At 39.0% G+C, this 16,907-nt stretch overlaps 1 protein-coding gene across 3 annotated transcripts in view; it reads left to right on the top strand.

Moving 5' to 3' along the window:
- NEO1 (neogenin 1) overlaps nucleotides 1-16,907 on the top strand; it is a 258,553-nt gene that overhangs the window by 217,154 nt on the left and 24,492 nt on the right. For 2 of the 3 annotated variants that reach the window (XM_034994392.1, XM_034994394.1), the window contains exons 14-21: nucleotides 167-277; nucleotides 1,345-1,539; nucleotides 4,617-4,712; nucleotides 7,353-7,576; nucleotides 7,659-7,797; nucleotides 10,192-10,299; nucleotides 11,983-12,177; nucleotides 15,950-16,018. In XM_034994392.1, coding sequence (XP_034850283.1) covers nucleotides 167-277; nucleotides 1,345-1,539; nucleotides 4,617-4,712; nucleotides 7,353-7,576; nucleotides 7,659-7,797; nucleotides 10,192-10,299; nucleotides 11,983-12,177; nucleotides 15,950-16,018 — 1,137 coding nt within the window. The remainder of the gene's footprint in view (nucleotides 1-166; nucleotides 278-1,344; nucleotides 1,540-4,616; nucleotides 4,713-7,352; nucleotides 7,577-7,658; nucleotides 7,798-10,191; nucleotides 10,300-11,982; nucleotides 12,178-15,949; nucleotides 16,019-16,907) is intronic. The other variant, XM_034994393.1, reaches the window with a different exon arrangement.

Below are 16,907 nucleotides of genomic sequence, written 5' to 3' on the forward strand. Positions count from 1 at the left end.
GATGTATTGCGTGTGCTCTCCTACTGTAACCGAAACTTCAAGATGGTAGCTGTGTACTGATTTGGTGGATGAGATACTCAATGAGAAGTTGTTATTCTTTTGTTTTCCAGACTCTTATTTCAGCTTGGGTTTTTTTGTTTTTTTTTTTTTGTCGTTTGGGTCTCAGGTCTTGATCGGGGGACTGAGTATAATTTCCGAGTGGCTGCTCTAACAGTCAACGGCACAGGCCCGGCTACCGACTGGCTGTCTGCTGAAACTTTTGAAAGTGACTTAGATGGTAAGAACAACAGTCTACAGGATTGGGAGAAGCTAGGTACTGACTGACTGTAGTCAAATTAGTTAAACTGGAAACCCACAGATTTGGGGGCGTATATGGCTTAAGTCTGTGAACTTTACCGTATTGCACTCCTGTCATTACTGTAATGCAGCCAGTCTCCTGGAGAGCTGCCCCTGCCCCCGCCCCACCCCCACCCCAGTGGCTTTTACAACCTGTCCCTTCCAGCAGGACCAGAACAAATAAGTCTAGTTTTTTATCAAGGCCACTGAATAGATGAATGATCTGAAATTTAACACTGAGCCACATCAATCCGCCTTTTTCAGCTACGGTTTTCCTTTTCCCTTAGTCCTAGACACCTTGCCCTTTCCCTACCTCTTTATTCAGTGAGCACCTTTATGTAGGTGTGTATATGCCTTTATGAGACACAGGTGTTGCACTTGGGAGACCAAACACCTGGGTCCTTATTCTCATTCTTGGTTTGCTAATTTTTAAATTTAGATAGCAAGTTATACCTTGAAGTAACGGATTTGAAAGATATACTATAAATTACTACCTTTTTTAAGCCTCTTAGTCTCCCACCATTTAAATCAATATGTGGTTCTAAAGTTTCCCTTTTTCTGACTTATATTACTTAGGGGAATAAATAATTGATACAATCGCTGTAATGTGATACTTGATCATCTGTTGACAACAGGCTTCTAATTAGTTGGTGTTATGCCTTTCTCATTCCACCTAGTTGAGTCTGGGACTCAGATGTGGGACCAAGAGGAATGAATAACTATTGAAAGGCAGTTTGTTTCTCTCCATTAGGTAGAAGTTCTTAGATCTCCTTGTCTTCCCTTCCAAATTAATACTGCATTGTCTTGTATTTCAGGCTGTTTGGGTTTTGCTTTCTTCTTAGAATATAGTAAAACCATGAGCCATACTTCACTATACATACCCATTCTCTGTGAATTCTTGGGCATAATGGAAAAATCTTAGCCCCAAATAATTTGGCAGGAGGCTAAACACCATGCCCCAAGGATGGTAAATATTCTAAAGTCTTGCTTTTCTACTTTCTTTCCCAGAAACTCGTGTTCCTGAAGTGCCTAGTTCTCTTCATGTCCGGCCACTGGTTACTAGTATTGTAGTAAGCTGGACTCCTCCAGAGAATCAGAACATTGTGGTCAGAGGTTATGCCATTGGTTATGGCATTGGCAGCCCTCATGCCCAGACCATCAAAGTGGACTATAAACAGCGCTATTACACCATCGAAAATCTGGGTATGTATGCTAAGTAGAAGAAGTAATTGCATATGGGATTTCTTTCTTTTGACATTTGATTGTATGATAATTTTATTTTTACAGAAAACTTTAAAAAATACTACAAAGGGGCGCCTGGGTGGCTCAGTCAGTTAAGCGTCTGACTTTTGATTTTGGCTCAGGTCATGATCTCAGGTAGGGCTCTGCACTGGGCACAGAGCCTGCTTAAGATTCTTTCTCTCCCCCTCTTTCTCTGCCCCTCCCCTACCCCACTCACATTCTCTCTCCCTCTCAAAAAAAAGTAGAGAATTTCTATATATTCTTCACTAAGAATGCCCAAAAGTTAACATTTCACCACATGTGCTTTATCATTCTCTGTCTTCCTGTACATATATATTTTTTCACTGAACCATTTAAGAGTAAGTTACAGATGGGATGCCCCTCCACCCTCTGATACTTTAATGTGCTTTTCTTAAAAATGAGGGCATTTTCTAATATAACTACAGTACAGTTACCAAAGTCAGCAAATTAACACTCAGACAATATCTCTAGACTTTATTTATATTTTACTAGTTGCTCCGTTAACGTCCTTTATAACAAAAACATTTTTTTCTGGTCCAGGATCACTTGTTGAATTTAGTTATGTCTCATTAGTTTTCTCTTGATACAGAACAGTTCCTTGGGTTTTTCTTGAATTTTATGACTATGACATTTTTTTATTAAAGATTTTATTTATGTATTTATTTGAGAGAGAATGAGATAGAGAGCATGAGAGGGGGGAGGGTCAGAGGGAGAAGCAGACTCCCTGCCGAGCAGGGAGCCCGATGCGGGACTCGATCCCGGGACTCCAGGATCATGACCTGAGCCGAAGGCAGTCGCTTAACCAACTGAGCCACCCAGCGCCCAACTATGACATTTTTGAGAAGTATAAACCATTTATATTTTGTAGAATGTCTCTTAGTTTAGACTTGCCTAATATTTCCTCACTACTCTCAGCTTATGCATTTTTGGAAGGAATAGCATACATACATTGTGTTCTTGTCAGTACATCGTATCAGGAGGCATGTGAAAGTCTGGTGCTAGTGATGTTAACTTTAATCACTTAGTTCAGAGGGTATCTGCTACATTCCCTAAAGTTATTGTTTTCTCCTTTAGAATTAATAAATACTTTGAGTCTTTGTAAACATCTTGTTTCTCGTCAAACTTTCATTCACTAGTTTTAGTGTCTTTAGTAACAGTTATTACTGTGGTGTTTCCCAAGTGAATTTCTAATTCTATTATTTCTTCTACATTTATCAGCATTCTTTGATAAAGAAGAACTTTCCTTCTCTTCCTTAGTGAAAGAATGCCGAATGGGAGTCTATGACTGATTCCTCTATTTGACATCTTCCATCTTTCTTTGAGCACTTTCTTCCTTTTTGACACAGTAAGATATAGTGGGCTCATCTGATATTTTCCTATCCTTAGCCCTTGAATCAGTCATTTCTCCAAGGAATGCTGGTTTATTTTATGGAAAATGACATTTAGAAACCAGTATCTGAGCACTATACACATTCCTTGTTATCAGGGGAGAAAATCCTCATGCATCTACAAAAAAGGCTACTAAGACTATAAGTGAGTTCAGCAAAGTCACAGGATACAAAGTTGATATACAAAAATAGTTATATTCCCATGTACTAACAATAAGCAGTTGGAAGTTGAAATTAAAATAAAAGTACTACCTACGCAGCATCAAAAAAATAAAATACTTAGAGATAAACTTTAAAAATATGAACACGGTCTGTACACTGGAAATGAGAAAATTATTGCTGAGGGAAATTAAGGGTGACTTAAATAAGTAGAGGTACCATGTTTATGGATCGGATAATATTATTAAAATGACAGTTCTCCCCAGTGCAATTCCAAGTAAAATCCTGACAGACTTTTTTATAGAAATTGATAAACTTAATTCTAAAAGTCAAAGGAACTAGAATAGCCAAACAGTTTTGAAAAAGAGAAATCAGGTAGTATGGTCTTTTCCACATTTCTTCAGATGTCTTCTAAAGACCCACATTACCTGATTTCAGGACTTAACATGAGGCTACTGTAGTCGAGACATTGTGGTGGTATTGGTGCAAAGGTAGGTGTTACAGATCAATAGAACAGAATGGAGTCCATAAATAGATCCATATATATATGGTCAATTGCTTCTTGACAAACACAATAAGATAATTTAGTGGGGAGAGTGTAGTCTTTTCAGCAAAAGGTGTGGGAAGAATTGGATACTGTATGAGAAAGAAAGGGAACTTTCCTTGACCTTTATTTCACATCATACACAAAAACAGAGCTAAATGCAAGAACTAAAACCATAAAACTTCTAGAAGAAGACAGGAAAAAACCTTCATGGCTTTGAGGTAGACAAGGATCTCTCAGGATGTATAAAGCATAAGTTATAAAATTAAAAAATTAATCTATAGCACTTCTTTGAAATTTGAAACTTCCAGCTTTTGGAAAGACAGCAATAAAGTGAAAAGATGAGCCACAAACTAGGAGAAAATACTCACCATTCAAATATCTGACAAAGAATTTGAGTCCAGAAAATATAAAACTCTTCCAACTTAATAAGAAGATGACAATCCAGTAAAAGAGTAGGCAGAAGATTGAGGTGGGCAGTGTACCAGAGAAGATATATGAGTGGACAGTCAGCACATGAAAAGAGTCTCGGCATCATTAATCATTAGAGAAATGTAAGTAAAACCACAGTGAAATACCAAGTTCCACCTATGGGCTTACAACACATGAAAATCCTGTTTACTCATTCTCCTCCAAGCCCTCCGCTGTACAGTAACATCACTACACCATTGGTTAGGTGAGGCCAAGAGAGGATCCAGGCACAGCCATCCTCACTTCTGGGACTGCTCCGAAACATTGATCCCAGTTTTTCTGTGCTGTGTGTGCTGCCATCTCTACATTTCCCCACACCCTGGAGGAATCCCACAGAAACGTTTTTAAAATCTTTCCTAACTTTCTCTGCACTTAAGATCATGCACCGTCACCCTTGAATTTTTTAAACTCTGGAGAATGTTTTCCTAAGTGTTTTCACTTGTTTCCTTCTTCAGATCCCAGCTCTCACTATGTGATAACCCTGAAAGCCTTTAACAACGTGGGTGAGGGCATCCCCTTGTATGAGAGCGCCGTGACCAGACCTCACACAGGTAAGCCATCCTGTCCGCCTCTGTCTTCAGCACTTTTTCCAGCAGCTTATGTGGAATGTTGGCATGAGGTCTGTCCCATAGGTATCAGTGAAAGGGAAAGTATATGCCAGCGTGGGCTGCAGGCTTCATATAGGAAACGAGGCTTTCAACACAGAAATCGCCATTAATTTCTGTTTTGCTTTTTAGAAAATGCTAACAATCTAGTCATTCATATAAATAATTCCATGTAGATATGTAGCACGTTTTTAATATGTTGGGATCTAGAAACTATAGTTTTGAGAGAATTACAAGTGATTTTGGGGGCACCTGGGTGGGCTTAGATGGTTAAGTATCTGACTCTTGATTTTGTCTCAGGTCATGATCTCAAGGCTGTGAGATCAAGCCTACATCAGGCTCCATGCTGGGCATTTAGCCTGCCTAAGATTTTCTCTCTTCCTCTCACTCTGCCCCTCCCCACTCCTAAAAAAAAAAGTGACTTTCATCTTTTGGTCATGTGAGTTACAACTAAAATGAGTGAAAAAAAATGAACAGGTCTCCGTATCTCTGGAGGAGTTAGATAGGTTACTGATGGTCTCAGTTAATGTGTATGATCAGTGAATCCAGCATTTTCTTTACTAGTCACCTGAGTTGATTGGGAAAGTAGTCTTCTATTTGCTTTTCATAAGCTTTATATATATAAGGAGTATAAAGTCAGTTGTACCATCCATTTGATCAACTGTACATTTATCACAAATGAGACCAAAATATTATTTTTTGTAATAAAGAAATATATAATGTAAAATTTCTGTAGATAAAACATCTAATATAGGGCTGAATGAGAAAGTTTGTTGAAATAAATACATTAGACTTGTAAAAAGGGTCCTGAAAACCCAAGAATTTATCATTTGCAGAAATGCTCTTTTCCATTTGTTTTCCAGAGCTGTGTATCTCTATTGCCTGCTGTATTTTCTGGATATTTTGTGTAATAATGCAAATTTCACATTATTCTTTTTAAAAAGATCATCTCTGCCCCTTTTTTTCTTTAATGCTTCTACTTAACAAGACCAGCATCATCACTACATGTTTGGTAGTTCTGTCCTGTCTTCTCCTGTGTGCTTACAATTTATAAGTTCTTTTGCAAAGAGCTTTGGTATTCCAGAAAGGAAAAAAAAGTAAGATGAAAAAGAGAATATTTAGATAAGTGGTTTGCTACTTTCTTAAATTAGCCTATAATAGAAAAAACTTTTTTGAAATTTTCTCTTATGTCACTTAAAAATATAGCCTTCTGGTTAGAAGTATACAAGGAAATGTTCCTAAGTCATGTAACCTTGTTATCTTCTCCAAGAGTTATTACAAATAAAAAAAAATTCTCAAAGAAGTCTAATGATTTTTGCACCTGACGGTGCATTTTCTATAACTAATTGGTTTGTTTCCTGATCTTTGAACAAAGCCCTTGACTATAATGTATGCTGTTCCTCTGTTACTTTAGTCCTCATTGTGTAGGAAATACACAAATGGAGACTATTACGTTAGTTTGGCACTTACTCATAAACAAGGTCCATGCCATTTCAGGTTTTGAGTTACAGGAAGGGCTATTCTCCTTAACCAGGTGGGAAACCCATTTTAAAACCTTAACTTAAAATAAATCAATATGTATGTACTTAGAAAACCTGACCAAGAGTTGATAAAGCCCAGGGGATCCTACTGTATTGTCCTGGGCTCATGGTCCTTGGTGCCTGTGTGCACATTCTAGCCTCTGTTTTGACACTGAGCTTAGAGAAGGTGTCAGCTGCATATGGCACAGGACATACATGAGTATAGACTTTTCTTTCTATCAAATAAGTATTCTGATTTCTTATGTTCATAAAGGCTGTCACTTGGACCCATAAGTATGTCATTTCATATAACCGATTGGGATTCATTAGGTGGGTTATTCTCTGATTCTGCTGGAGAAAGCATAGCAGATATTCCTTCATGGTGTTAGCCTACCTTTTCTTCAGGAAGAGTAATGCCCTTGAGTTCCTTTGATTTATTTGGATGTGAGCCATTTTGCTTTTAGACCCAGGACATCAGATCTGAACTAGACCCTGTGTGGGTATCAGATAACCCTAAAACCAAGGCCAGGCTAAGTTGCCGTTGGCTGGCATTCAGGACTCAGGCTTGAGAATAGGACCCTTACATGTTCGTTGACCTGCATTGATAAGCCATGTCCCAAAAATTCAGTCACATTCACCGAAATACCAAAACAGATCATGAGCTTTGTGATGCTTGTTCTGAAATTACACCCTTGATTTTAAAAGTACTTTGTATCTTCTCACAATCCTTTTTGGAAAGGAGATAGAATTTTCAAGTAATTTAAAGAAAATTCAGGTATGAATATGTTAATATAATCATTGGATTATCAATTGTTAATATACCTAGAGAATACAGTAGAGAATATAGTTAATTATTTCCCTAGACATTTTCCTGCAAATTTTTCCTGAAAGAACACAAGTGGGAGTATTCTTTTTGATGAATGGTGGTTATCTATTAACTCTAGATTCTCTTTCTCTTTCTCCATTTCTCACCTTTCATTCCATTATATTACCCTGCATTTTCCTTTTCTTTTATTTTTGTTTATGTTAAAATGCCACTTCCCTTTTTTAATTACTTTTTACCCAGACACTTCTGAAGTTGATTTATTTGTTATTAATGCTCCATACACTCCAGTGCCAGATCCCACTCCCATGATGCCACCTGTGGGAGTTCAGGCTTCCATTCTGAGTCATGACACCATAAGGATCACATGGGCGGACAACTCACTGCCCAAACACCAGAAGATTACAGATTCCCGGTATTACACAGTCCGATGGAAAACCAACATCCCAGCAAACACCAAGTACAAGGTACTGGCACATTTGCTCTGGGTGAGAAAATCCAGCTCTTGATATTTCCTAATTCTAAAGTTCTTGATTCTTATGCCTCCAGAATGCAAATGCAACAACTTTAAGTTACTTGGTGACTGGTTTAAAAGCAAATACACTGTATGAATTCTCTGTGATGGTGACCAAAGGTCGAAGATCAAGCACGTGGAGTATGACAGCCCATGGGACCACCTTTGAATTTGGTATGTGTTGTCTGAATCTTACATCACATGGCATTTCTTCTCTTTGTAAGACGTGAAAGCCAGTGGAAGTCCAGCTAATGCTGGGCCACGTTCCAAGTCATGAGACTTCTCATCACCTGCTTCTACTACCCGAGGAAAGAATCAAGGGCATGAATTAACCCTCTTACAGAAAATAGTGAGCAGCAGCTGGAGTTCAGTGTTCGCTTTTTCAGCTGATGAATGAGGTTTTCTTCGTCACTGAACAAGAACATGAGCAAATAATGGGATAATAGAATGCAAAGTATACTAGATTTTAGGAATCAAGGGACTTGAGTTCAGTCCCAGGTCAACCAAATACCGACTGTGTAAGTCATAAGTAAGTCATCCAGCCTGTCCTTTCTTCCATCTGCAAAAGAGGGGTGATAATAATATCTGCTTTTCCTACCTTATAGGGTTATTGTAAGGTAAAATAAGCAGATGAGAAAGCACATGGTAATTATAAAGCACTGTGTAGATGTAAAGGATTACTGTCATTAATCCTGCTTTATTGCTAAATTGAGATAGAAAAAATGAAGTGACCTGCTCTTCACCAAGCCTCTGCCAACGCCATGCTTGCTAGAGCCTCAGAACTTTACCAGGGAACCTGAAAGCTACCCCAGCAGCCTTCTTACAACCAGTTAGTATCTGGTAAAATCCCATTGGGGCAGCCTAAGGGATTTTGTCTGTAAGTAAACATGAAAGATAGAAGACACCTAGGGCGCCTGGGTGGCTCAGTTGGTTAAGTGACTGCCTTCGGCTCAGGTCATGATCCTGGACTCCCGGGATCGAGTCCTGCATCGGGCTCCCTGCTCAGCAGGGAGTCTGCTTCTCCCTCTGACCCTCCTCCCTCTCATGCTCTCTGTCTCTCATTCTCTCTCTCTCAAATAAATAAATAAAATCTTAAAAAAAAAAAAAAGATAAAAGACACCTAGCAAATTAAGGGGAAAGCAGGCTTGTATCCAAGTTTGAGATTTTGTTTGCCTTTTGCTCATTTGTAGGTCTGCCCTTCTACCTCTCGTACTTTTCTAGCATGGGGATATGTGTGACCATTGGGAGCCCTTCCCTTCCAGCCTCCTATGGCTTTTTTCTCCTATATATAAATAATGAAAAAATGGAGCTAATCAAGTCTCTCCAGACTGGGCCTGGCCCTAATGTCTTTTTGTCTCCTGCGCAGTTGGTTGGACTTCCTACAGGGAAAAGGGGTTGGATCTGGAGAGCTTAGAAATAACAGTGCATAAAAGTTTAAATGGACCTTGAGTTTTCTTTCTTTGCTAGTTTTAAGAATATCTTTTTGCTTCATTCCAATCCATTAGTTAATAAATAATATTATGTATTTTCTTAGGATGTCTGCATTTCACCAGGCTTCCTTCCATTTTATGCTAGGAAGATTCCAGTATTTTAGGAAGAGAAGAGTAAATTTAAGGATGTACTTAATTTGCTCATTTCTCTACTAGTACATTAAAAGTTATCAGCCATAACATGGAAATAAAAGAAATGCAGTGTTGTTTTCATTGTTGGTGTTGTTTCATAACAGCTTTGCATTTCAGAGCAATAATCTCAAATAGTTGGCAGTGCAAACTTAAAAACAGCAATTTGTAACTCATTTATTCTTTGAGGGAATAGGGGGTTTCAAACATTATATTTTGTTTGGAGAGCCAACTATAAGTGAAAGAGAAAATTATTTTACACTTGAAAATATTCTAACAAAATAATCCAAATTTGGGGAGGGGGGAGTCATCTTGGGCAAATTACATAACTTTTTTCATTGTCGATGCCCTGCTCTGTCAAGCAGGGATAGTGGTAACTGCCTTTTGAGTTGCCATAAATATTAAGTGAAATACTATTTATAAAATGCCTTGGCATAATGTAGATACTTGGTAACTAACTACAGAGGTCTTTTGATTTCCTTACCTAAGAACCCTATAAATCCCTGTCCTCCAGCCCAAGATACCAATTCTATATCCTCATAGTATGGTGTTTTTTCTTTGGTACTTGGCATATTCTTCTTCTTCTTTTTTTTTAAAAGATTTATTTATTTATTTATTTAATAGAGAGACAGCAAGAGAGGGAACACAAGCAGGGGGAGTGGGAGAGGGAGAAGCAGGCTTCCCGCTGAGTAGGGAGCCCGATGCGGGGCTCGATCCCAGGACCCTGGGATCATGAGCTGAAGGCAGACACTTAACGACTGAGCCACCCAGGCGCCCTGGCATATTATTCCTTGTATTGGATCTGTTTACAGGTAGACTATGAGTTCTTTGAAGCCAGGAGGCTTTAGCTTTTTTGTCTTATACTTCTTATTGCACCTTATAAAAGGAAAGCGTTGTAGAAATGAAACTGGAATGGACAGGAATTATTGAAAGTCTTATTATTTTGTAGTTCCTACTTCTCCACCCAAGGATGTGACAGTTGTGAGTAAAGAGGGAAAACCTAGGACGATAATTGTAAATTGGCAACCTCCCTCAGAAGCCAATGGCAAAATTACGGGTAAGATGCCTTTGAGTGTGTATCTGTTCTCTGTTCCAGTCGGGCAGAAGCATTCCAGCCCAGTACTATGTGGTTGGGAGAAGTGGGAGTCCAAAGTTGGCTTGATCATTTTATGAGGCGCAAGGAGTCATGATGGTCCTTGAAAGTGGACCAAGGGGGTGCTGTTTGCTCATATTAACGTAAACATGAATTGCCAGTTGGTTGTTCTGACTCACTGAGTGAAAGTCTGATGGGTGTTGTTACATTAGACAGTCTTTGGCTACAGTGGGACCTTTTGGACATACTTCTTTTCATCAGAAAAGCTGTTCTTCTCTGCCTCTGACTAAATAATCACCTTGGGAGTTAAAGAACCTGCCTCATTCTACAGGGTGTAGTACCCAGTAAATACAGATTCATCTCTTTTAACCTGAAGCCCCAAAAAGTTCATTAGACATTTAATTCCGTTTTTCCCCCAGGCCTGCTACTTCAGCTTCCTGTGCTCTAACACTAGAGTTAGAAGTTTGAATTGGCCTAGGCCTTTGAAGGGGCCTGGGATTTTTCCTTGGACTTCCAAAGAACTTTCCACAGTAGAGGACACTATGCTTTCCTCAGCTTTATCAGGGAGGAAAGCCTGATAGCCTGGGATTTAGCTGTTAATTATTCTCCTTGGAACCTCTGCTCCATGTAGGTGTATCCTGAGGAACAGGAGTTTGCTTTCTGATGTTCCTTTGTATGAATAAGGAAACTGAAAGCATTTCTTAATATTGTCTTGCTTCAACTTGCAATTAGAATTCCTTCCCATAAATCCCTGGTGTCATTTTTTTAGGTTTTTGAACTTGCCTGTTCTGTAAAAGATTGAAGCATGACTTGGATTACATTTTATTTTGTCTTCAAAAACCAGTAATGATGCCATCAGTGCATTTTTGTGCTGTGTAGGTCAAGTAGGCATGTGGGTGTCTGTTCTTGCCTCAAACATGGAGACTGAGTGCCCCCTGGTGGGAGTATCAGGTGATGTTTCACTGTGACTTCACCCACTTCAAGTCTGGGAGAGCTTTAATAAAGGTACTGCCCACATCCCCAGGTCTCCCAGGAGTTTTTCTTCTGGGAAATCACATTGCTGAGAGCTAAACAGCACGTTGGGCCAGTGTCGGTTTTCAGAAGTGCGTTATTTTAATCGTAGACCCTTGATGGGTACATTATTCAAATATTAAGATGTTGAAATGATTGGATTGTTTTCCTTATATTTCTTAGCTTCTGAGAGTTCTTAACCCTATATTATTATCATAACTACTTTTATTGCTTCAACTACTGATATAGATGATAACTTTTTCTGTTTCTTCCCTTAAATATATCTGCTCGTTTTAAAAGAGATAGAAACAATTTAAAATGGAAACTTAGGAAGTACAGGCTTCAGTGTCACCATTCGCGAAATTGTCTGTCAACAGTTTTTCCACTGTTATTGCTATGGTGGAGAGGTAACTGGACTGTGGTTTTCATCTCTGGGGAGTCAGCTAGAGTTGGTATCTGTTGAAATTGTGGTTTTCTCTTTATGATGTTCAGTGTAGCATTTTGAATGCATTTTACTGTTGGTCTTTAATGAGTAAGTGGTTCTCTACTTGTATATGCTATAACAGATATCTTTATTGACTTAAGAAAAGAAAAGGTAGGAATAAGGTATCTCTTCTCATTTCCTCCTTTGGACAGGTTATATCATATATTATAGTACGGATGTGAATGCGGAGATACACGACTGGGTTATTGAGCCTGTTGTGGGAAACAGGTTGACTCACCAGATACAAGAGTTAACACTTGACACACCGTACTACTTCAAAATCCAAGCCCGAAACTCAAAGGGCATGGGGCCCATGTCTGAAGCTGTCCAATTCAGAACACCTAAAGGTAAATCTCCACTAAACAGCATTTTATTCTATGTCTCTTTAGTGGGGCAATGCTTGCACATATCACTTTAGCATATAGAGACTATGGAGACTATAATATAAGAAGCCCTGATGATGAGCTTATGAGCCACAGTGTGAACATTTATCTCAAAATGATCCCTCACCCACCCACTGACCACCAAGTCAGTGCTCCCTAGGTTACTGGCCTAACCATACCACAAACAAGGCTGTTCAAGGCAGGTGGATTGCAGTGATCTCAGAATTTTTACCAGTCAGATCAGATGTGATTCTCTTGGTTCTCAGGTAGAGTAATAGCATGTTATTGTGATGGATGATTCCCTTTCAACACATGCAGGCTCTTAACCTGAAAGGCTTATTCGTGGACCTTTGTAGAGAGAAAGACACTAACAGGGGAGCTCTGAAGAAAACTCTAGATAAGAAAGTGAAGGTAAAGTACTGAACCAAGTGAGCCTAGGAATAACATTTAGTTGGGGACTGAGTATGTGGAAATGTAGAAACCATGTATGGACTTCTTTTCTGTTAGTACTGAAAATAAGACTCGATTTGTTTGGAAGTTTGTGGGGTTTTATTTTTTTTCCTTTAAAAATTCTGCCTCTCCCACCTTCAAAGCTTGTGATCCTTGCTCTTGTTTTTTCTCCCCCTGTGCTTGGCCTGTTAGCGGACTCCTCTGATAAAATGCCTAATGATCAAGGTAAATCAGTAGATGGCCTCTCTCTCCTTTCCTCTCTTTTGTAACCTATTATTATTAGCTTTTTGTTGTTTTTGTTTCTTTTTTTTTTTTCCTGAAAATCAGTCCTGTATGTTAAAATCCACATTATTCATTGGCCAAAGTGGAGTTGAGTCCATGTTTGTGGCACTTGGGGTATCTGAAAAGCTGGGGAATCGACTTAGGGGCTAAATAGGCAAGGGAAAAACTGAGGAGAGTAAACGGAGTTCTGCAGTTGTAGATTGGCCTTAAGTGTGGGCCAGTTTGTCCTCTGTGCTAAGGTACTGAAACTCTGTAACAGTGATAGGCATTTGGACCAGTATGAGAACAAGCATACCAATTTGTCATATTTGTGGCATCTAGGATTGCATTAGTATCTCTAAATGAAAAGTTGTAATCAAATTCAGCAAATACCCTATTTTCCTCCCCTCACCAAGAATCTACAGACTTACCCTACTGAATTATGTGATTATCTGTGACAAAATTAGTGCTATTTATTCTGTTAAATAAGCTTAATTCAGAGCTCTTTTTCTGTTTCTTCCCTTAAATATATCTGCTCGTTTTAAAAGAGATAGAAACAATTTAAAATGGAAACTTAGGAAGTACAGGCTTCAGTGTCACCATTCGCGAAATTGTCTGTCAACAGTTTTTCCACTGTTATTGCTATGGTGGAGAGGTAACTGGACTGTGGTTTTCATCTCTGGGGAGTCAGCTAGAGTTGGTATCTGTGGAAGTAAAGTTGTTGGTTGCTTTCAAGGTTTAAGAGTAGTCTTTAGAAATAAAAAGTCTTGGGGTGCCTGGCTGGCTCAGTCGGTGGAGCGTGCAACCCTTGATCTTGGGGTTGTGAAATTGAGCCCCATGTTGCAAGTAGAGATTACTTAATAAAATCTTTAAAAAGAAGAAGTAAGAAAAAGTCTTTGGATCTTGTTAATGGCAAGGAAGAGTCAGAACTTGAGGTTGCATGTTTCAGGGCTTTGGAAATGTATTTGCACTCAATGAGTCTTTTGTTGTATGTTGGAGAAAATGTAAACGTGCTTGTGTGTATGTGTAAGGCGCCCTAGTGATGGTAGACATTTTGACTTAAGTGGGAGAACAGAAAAATAACGATACTGTGTATGCACAGAGTATAAATGTGCTCATTGTTTTTCCTGCACTTCACTGGATAAGCCAGAGTGCAAGTCTTAACTTGCACCACACCTCTGGCCTTTAAAATTCTTTACCCGTAGTTTTTTTTGGTGTTTGGTTAATCCTTGGAATTTCTTCTTCATAGGTTATGTTTAAAAGCAAAAATGCTGGGAAATAGAGGAATTAAACCAACCAGTTTATTGGCAAAGTATATTCTTTGGCAATTATTTACATAATATGATAGTTGGGCTTACATGTGGCTACCTGAAAAATAAGCACCCTTAAGTCTGAAGAGCCTTACAAGGGCTCAGTCGTCTCCTTCAACTAGACTTCATCCCAGTGAAAAGAACAACTGGAATCCTATCATAGGCTATGTGCCATTTGGGAACAATGATGGCCATGGAAGTAAGGGGATAAAGGAACAAGTATGGACAACTGAAAAGGGATTGGGGACTGAGTTAAATATGCCCTTTTGGACACCCAACAACTTCTGTTACTTTGGGAGTTTTGAGCTTCTGGAAACAGAAAACATTGTTTTCATCTCTCTATTTATTCTGTTAAATGAACTATATATAGAAATATTCAGAATTTAATTTTTCATTTAGTCCAACTCTGATAATTTATAGAAGTACTTGACATTGGCTGTAATGTTTTATAGAAACATTTTATGCATTTCTAGTCAAGCTTTATTTGTAGAAATAATTATTTATAAGTGTTTTCTGAAGCTTCATGCTCTGTGCCTCTGCAAAGGGGAAGGTTGTATTCTTCCCTAAAGATTCATTATGTATGTAATAATAGCAGCTAATATTTGATGAACATTTGCTATGTGTCAGGCGGGATTCAAAATATTTTATAGGAGTAAGTTTCCTTTTAATCCTCAATACATTTTTGTGAAGTAGACACCATTATTATCACTGCTTTACGATGAAGAAACTGAGACCCAAAGTTAATAAATGACTTGCCAGAAGTCAAGTACATGATAGGCCAGTGTTCAAGTGAAGGCAGTGTGCTATATTAACCATGAGGAGCAGCTTTGACTTTGCAGTTCTTTCAGACTTCTTCAGGAGGACTCCAAACCTTGGACTGATGGATACCCTTGCTATATTGGGAACGGGTTCCTTATATTTGCTTTACCCAAGCCGCTTTTTCTATAAATGTGAACAAAATTCAGGACCAAGAATATGGATTACTGAAAAGCTGATCTTTGTGTTTTATGAAGTCTGTTTGTGAGGTGGTCCCAAGCCTAAGATCGGCAGCCTCACTCATTGTATTTTATGACAGTGGATTAGGAGAGAGTGTCCTCGGTGAGCAACAAGAGGGGAGACTTTGTTTTTCCATGCTTGGGTATTTGGGTAACTGAGCAGGAACCGAGAACCCAATTTGAACTTCCACGTGTCTTCTTGCTACTGCTTAGGGTATCTTTATATTGGAAAAGGCAACTTTATAATTTGAGGAAAAAATCCAAACACTACTGACACCTACTAGGAGATCAATGTAGCCGGGTCCTTTGGAAAAGTCCACTTCTGTAATGCCGAAGCCAACCTAACTGGGCCCTTGGTTCCTTTTCTGAGAGAAGCTACTTTTGCCATAAGTGCTCTGAGCGGTCTTGCAGAAACTGTTTCCTGGGCGAGAGAAATGGGTGTGTTCCCACCTCACGAACAGCAAGTGGCAGTCTAGTTCCATGCTAGATACAGCCGTGGACCGAGAGTGTCAGCCTTTCAGATGCCTCATTGCATAGAAAGCTATATCTTAGTTTGCTTTGCACAGCCTATTTTGTCCCCTGTTGTTTATGTGCTACTTCATTTTCTCATGGACAGAGTAGACTGAAAATATTTTTTTGTAGAAAACACTCACTAGCTGTGAAGTGGACTCATCACACCAATGGCTTGAGTCATTACTGACATGATTTCTTCTCCTTCAGCCTCAGGTTCTGCAGGAAAAGGAAGCCGGCTGCCAGACCTAGGATCTGACTACAAACCTCCGATGAGTGGTAAAGTCCTTCTTATGGCTTTTTTGGCCCACTGTGGGCATGACATGGTTCCGCTTGAATCTCGAAATGCCTTTTGTAGCTTCTTTGTGGTGGGTTGTAGCATGTTAACCTATTTCCTTTTATTTAGTAGTTACCTTTAGGCATTTTCTGGCAAAAATTTGCTGAATTACTGCAAACCCATTCACTATAAGATCCATAAATAAAATTATTTCTCCACATATCCAACTTTAATAAGATTAATTCTAAACAAATCAGTCTTTTGCCCACTGCCTGCCTCTAGAAAAGAATTAGAATCTTGCTCTCAAAAATAAACTCTCTAATAGGATTATCCATCACCTACAACAAGCCAAAGAAATGCTTTAGAATCATGACTTTCTCCCCATACTGCGTACCACAGTGTTTTAATTTGGGAATTCTAAAAAATTCTTCCCACTCTCCTAGCCAGCTTAAGAGCTGGTGCCTTCTAATTCCTTGATGATGGCACCTACTTCTCTACAGAACTTCACTGTTTATAAGTTACTTTCACACCTGAAATTACATTTGATCCTCATAACACTGAAGCACGGAGAACAGATATTCCCGTTTTATACATTAAGAGACTCAGTGGTGGAGAAGTAATGTGCCTGGATCCACCCACTAATTATGGAAGTCCTGGAACCAAAATCCAGATTTCTGACTCCTGATTGTGACTTTTCCACTATCACACGCAGCCTAAAAGGCCTGGGGTTCTGTACCAGATGTGGGAATCTGAGTCCTGGCCTGAGTTCTAGGACTGCGCTTTTCCTCCTGGGATGTGTGTATTATATTTATGTGCTGTCCACAGTATAATACTCAAGGCTCTGAGAAGAGCAGTTGTTTCCTTGTCTTTCATTTATACATTCATTCATTC

The sequence above is a fragment of the Mirounga leonina genome, unplaced genomic scaffold (genome assembly GCF_011800145.1).
Source record: "Mirounga leonina isolate KUSES-001 unplaced genomic scaffold, KU_Mleo_1.0 Mir_91, whole genome shotgun sequence".
NCBI classification, from domain to species: Eukaryota; Metazoa; Chordata; class Mammalia; order Carnivora; family Phocidae; genus Mirounga; species Mirounga leonina.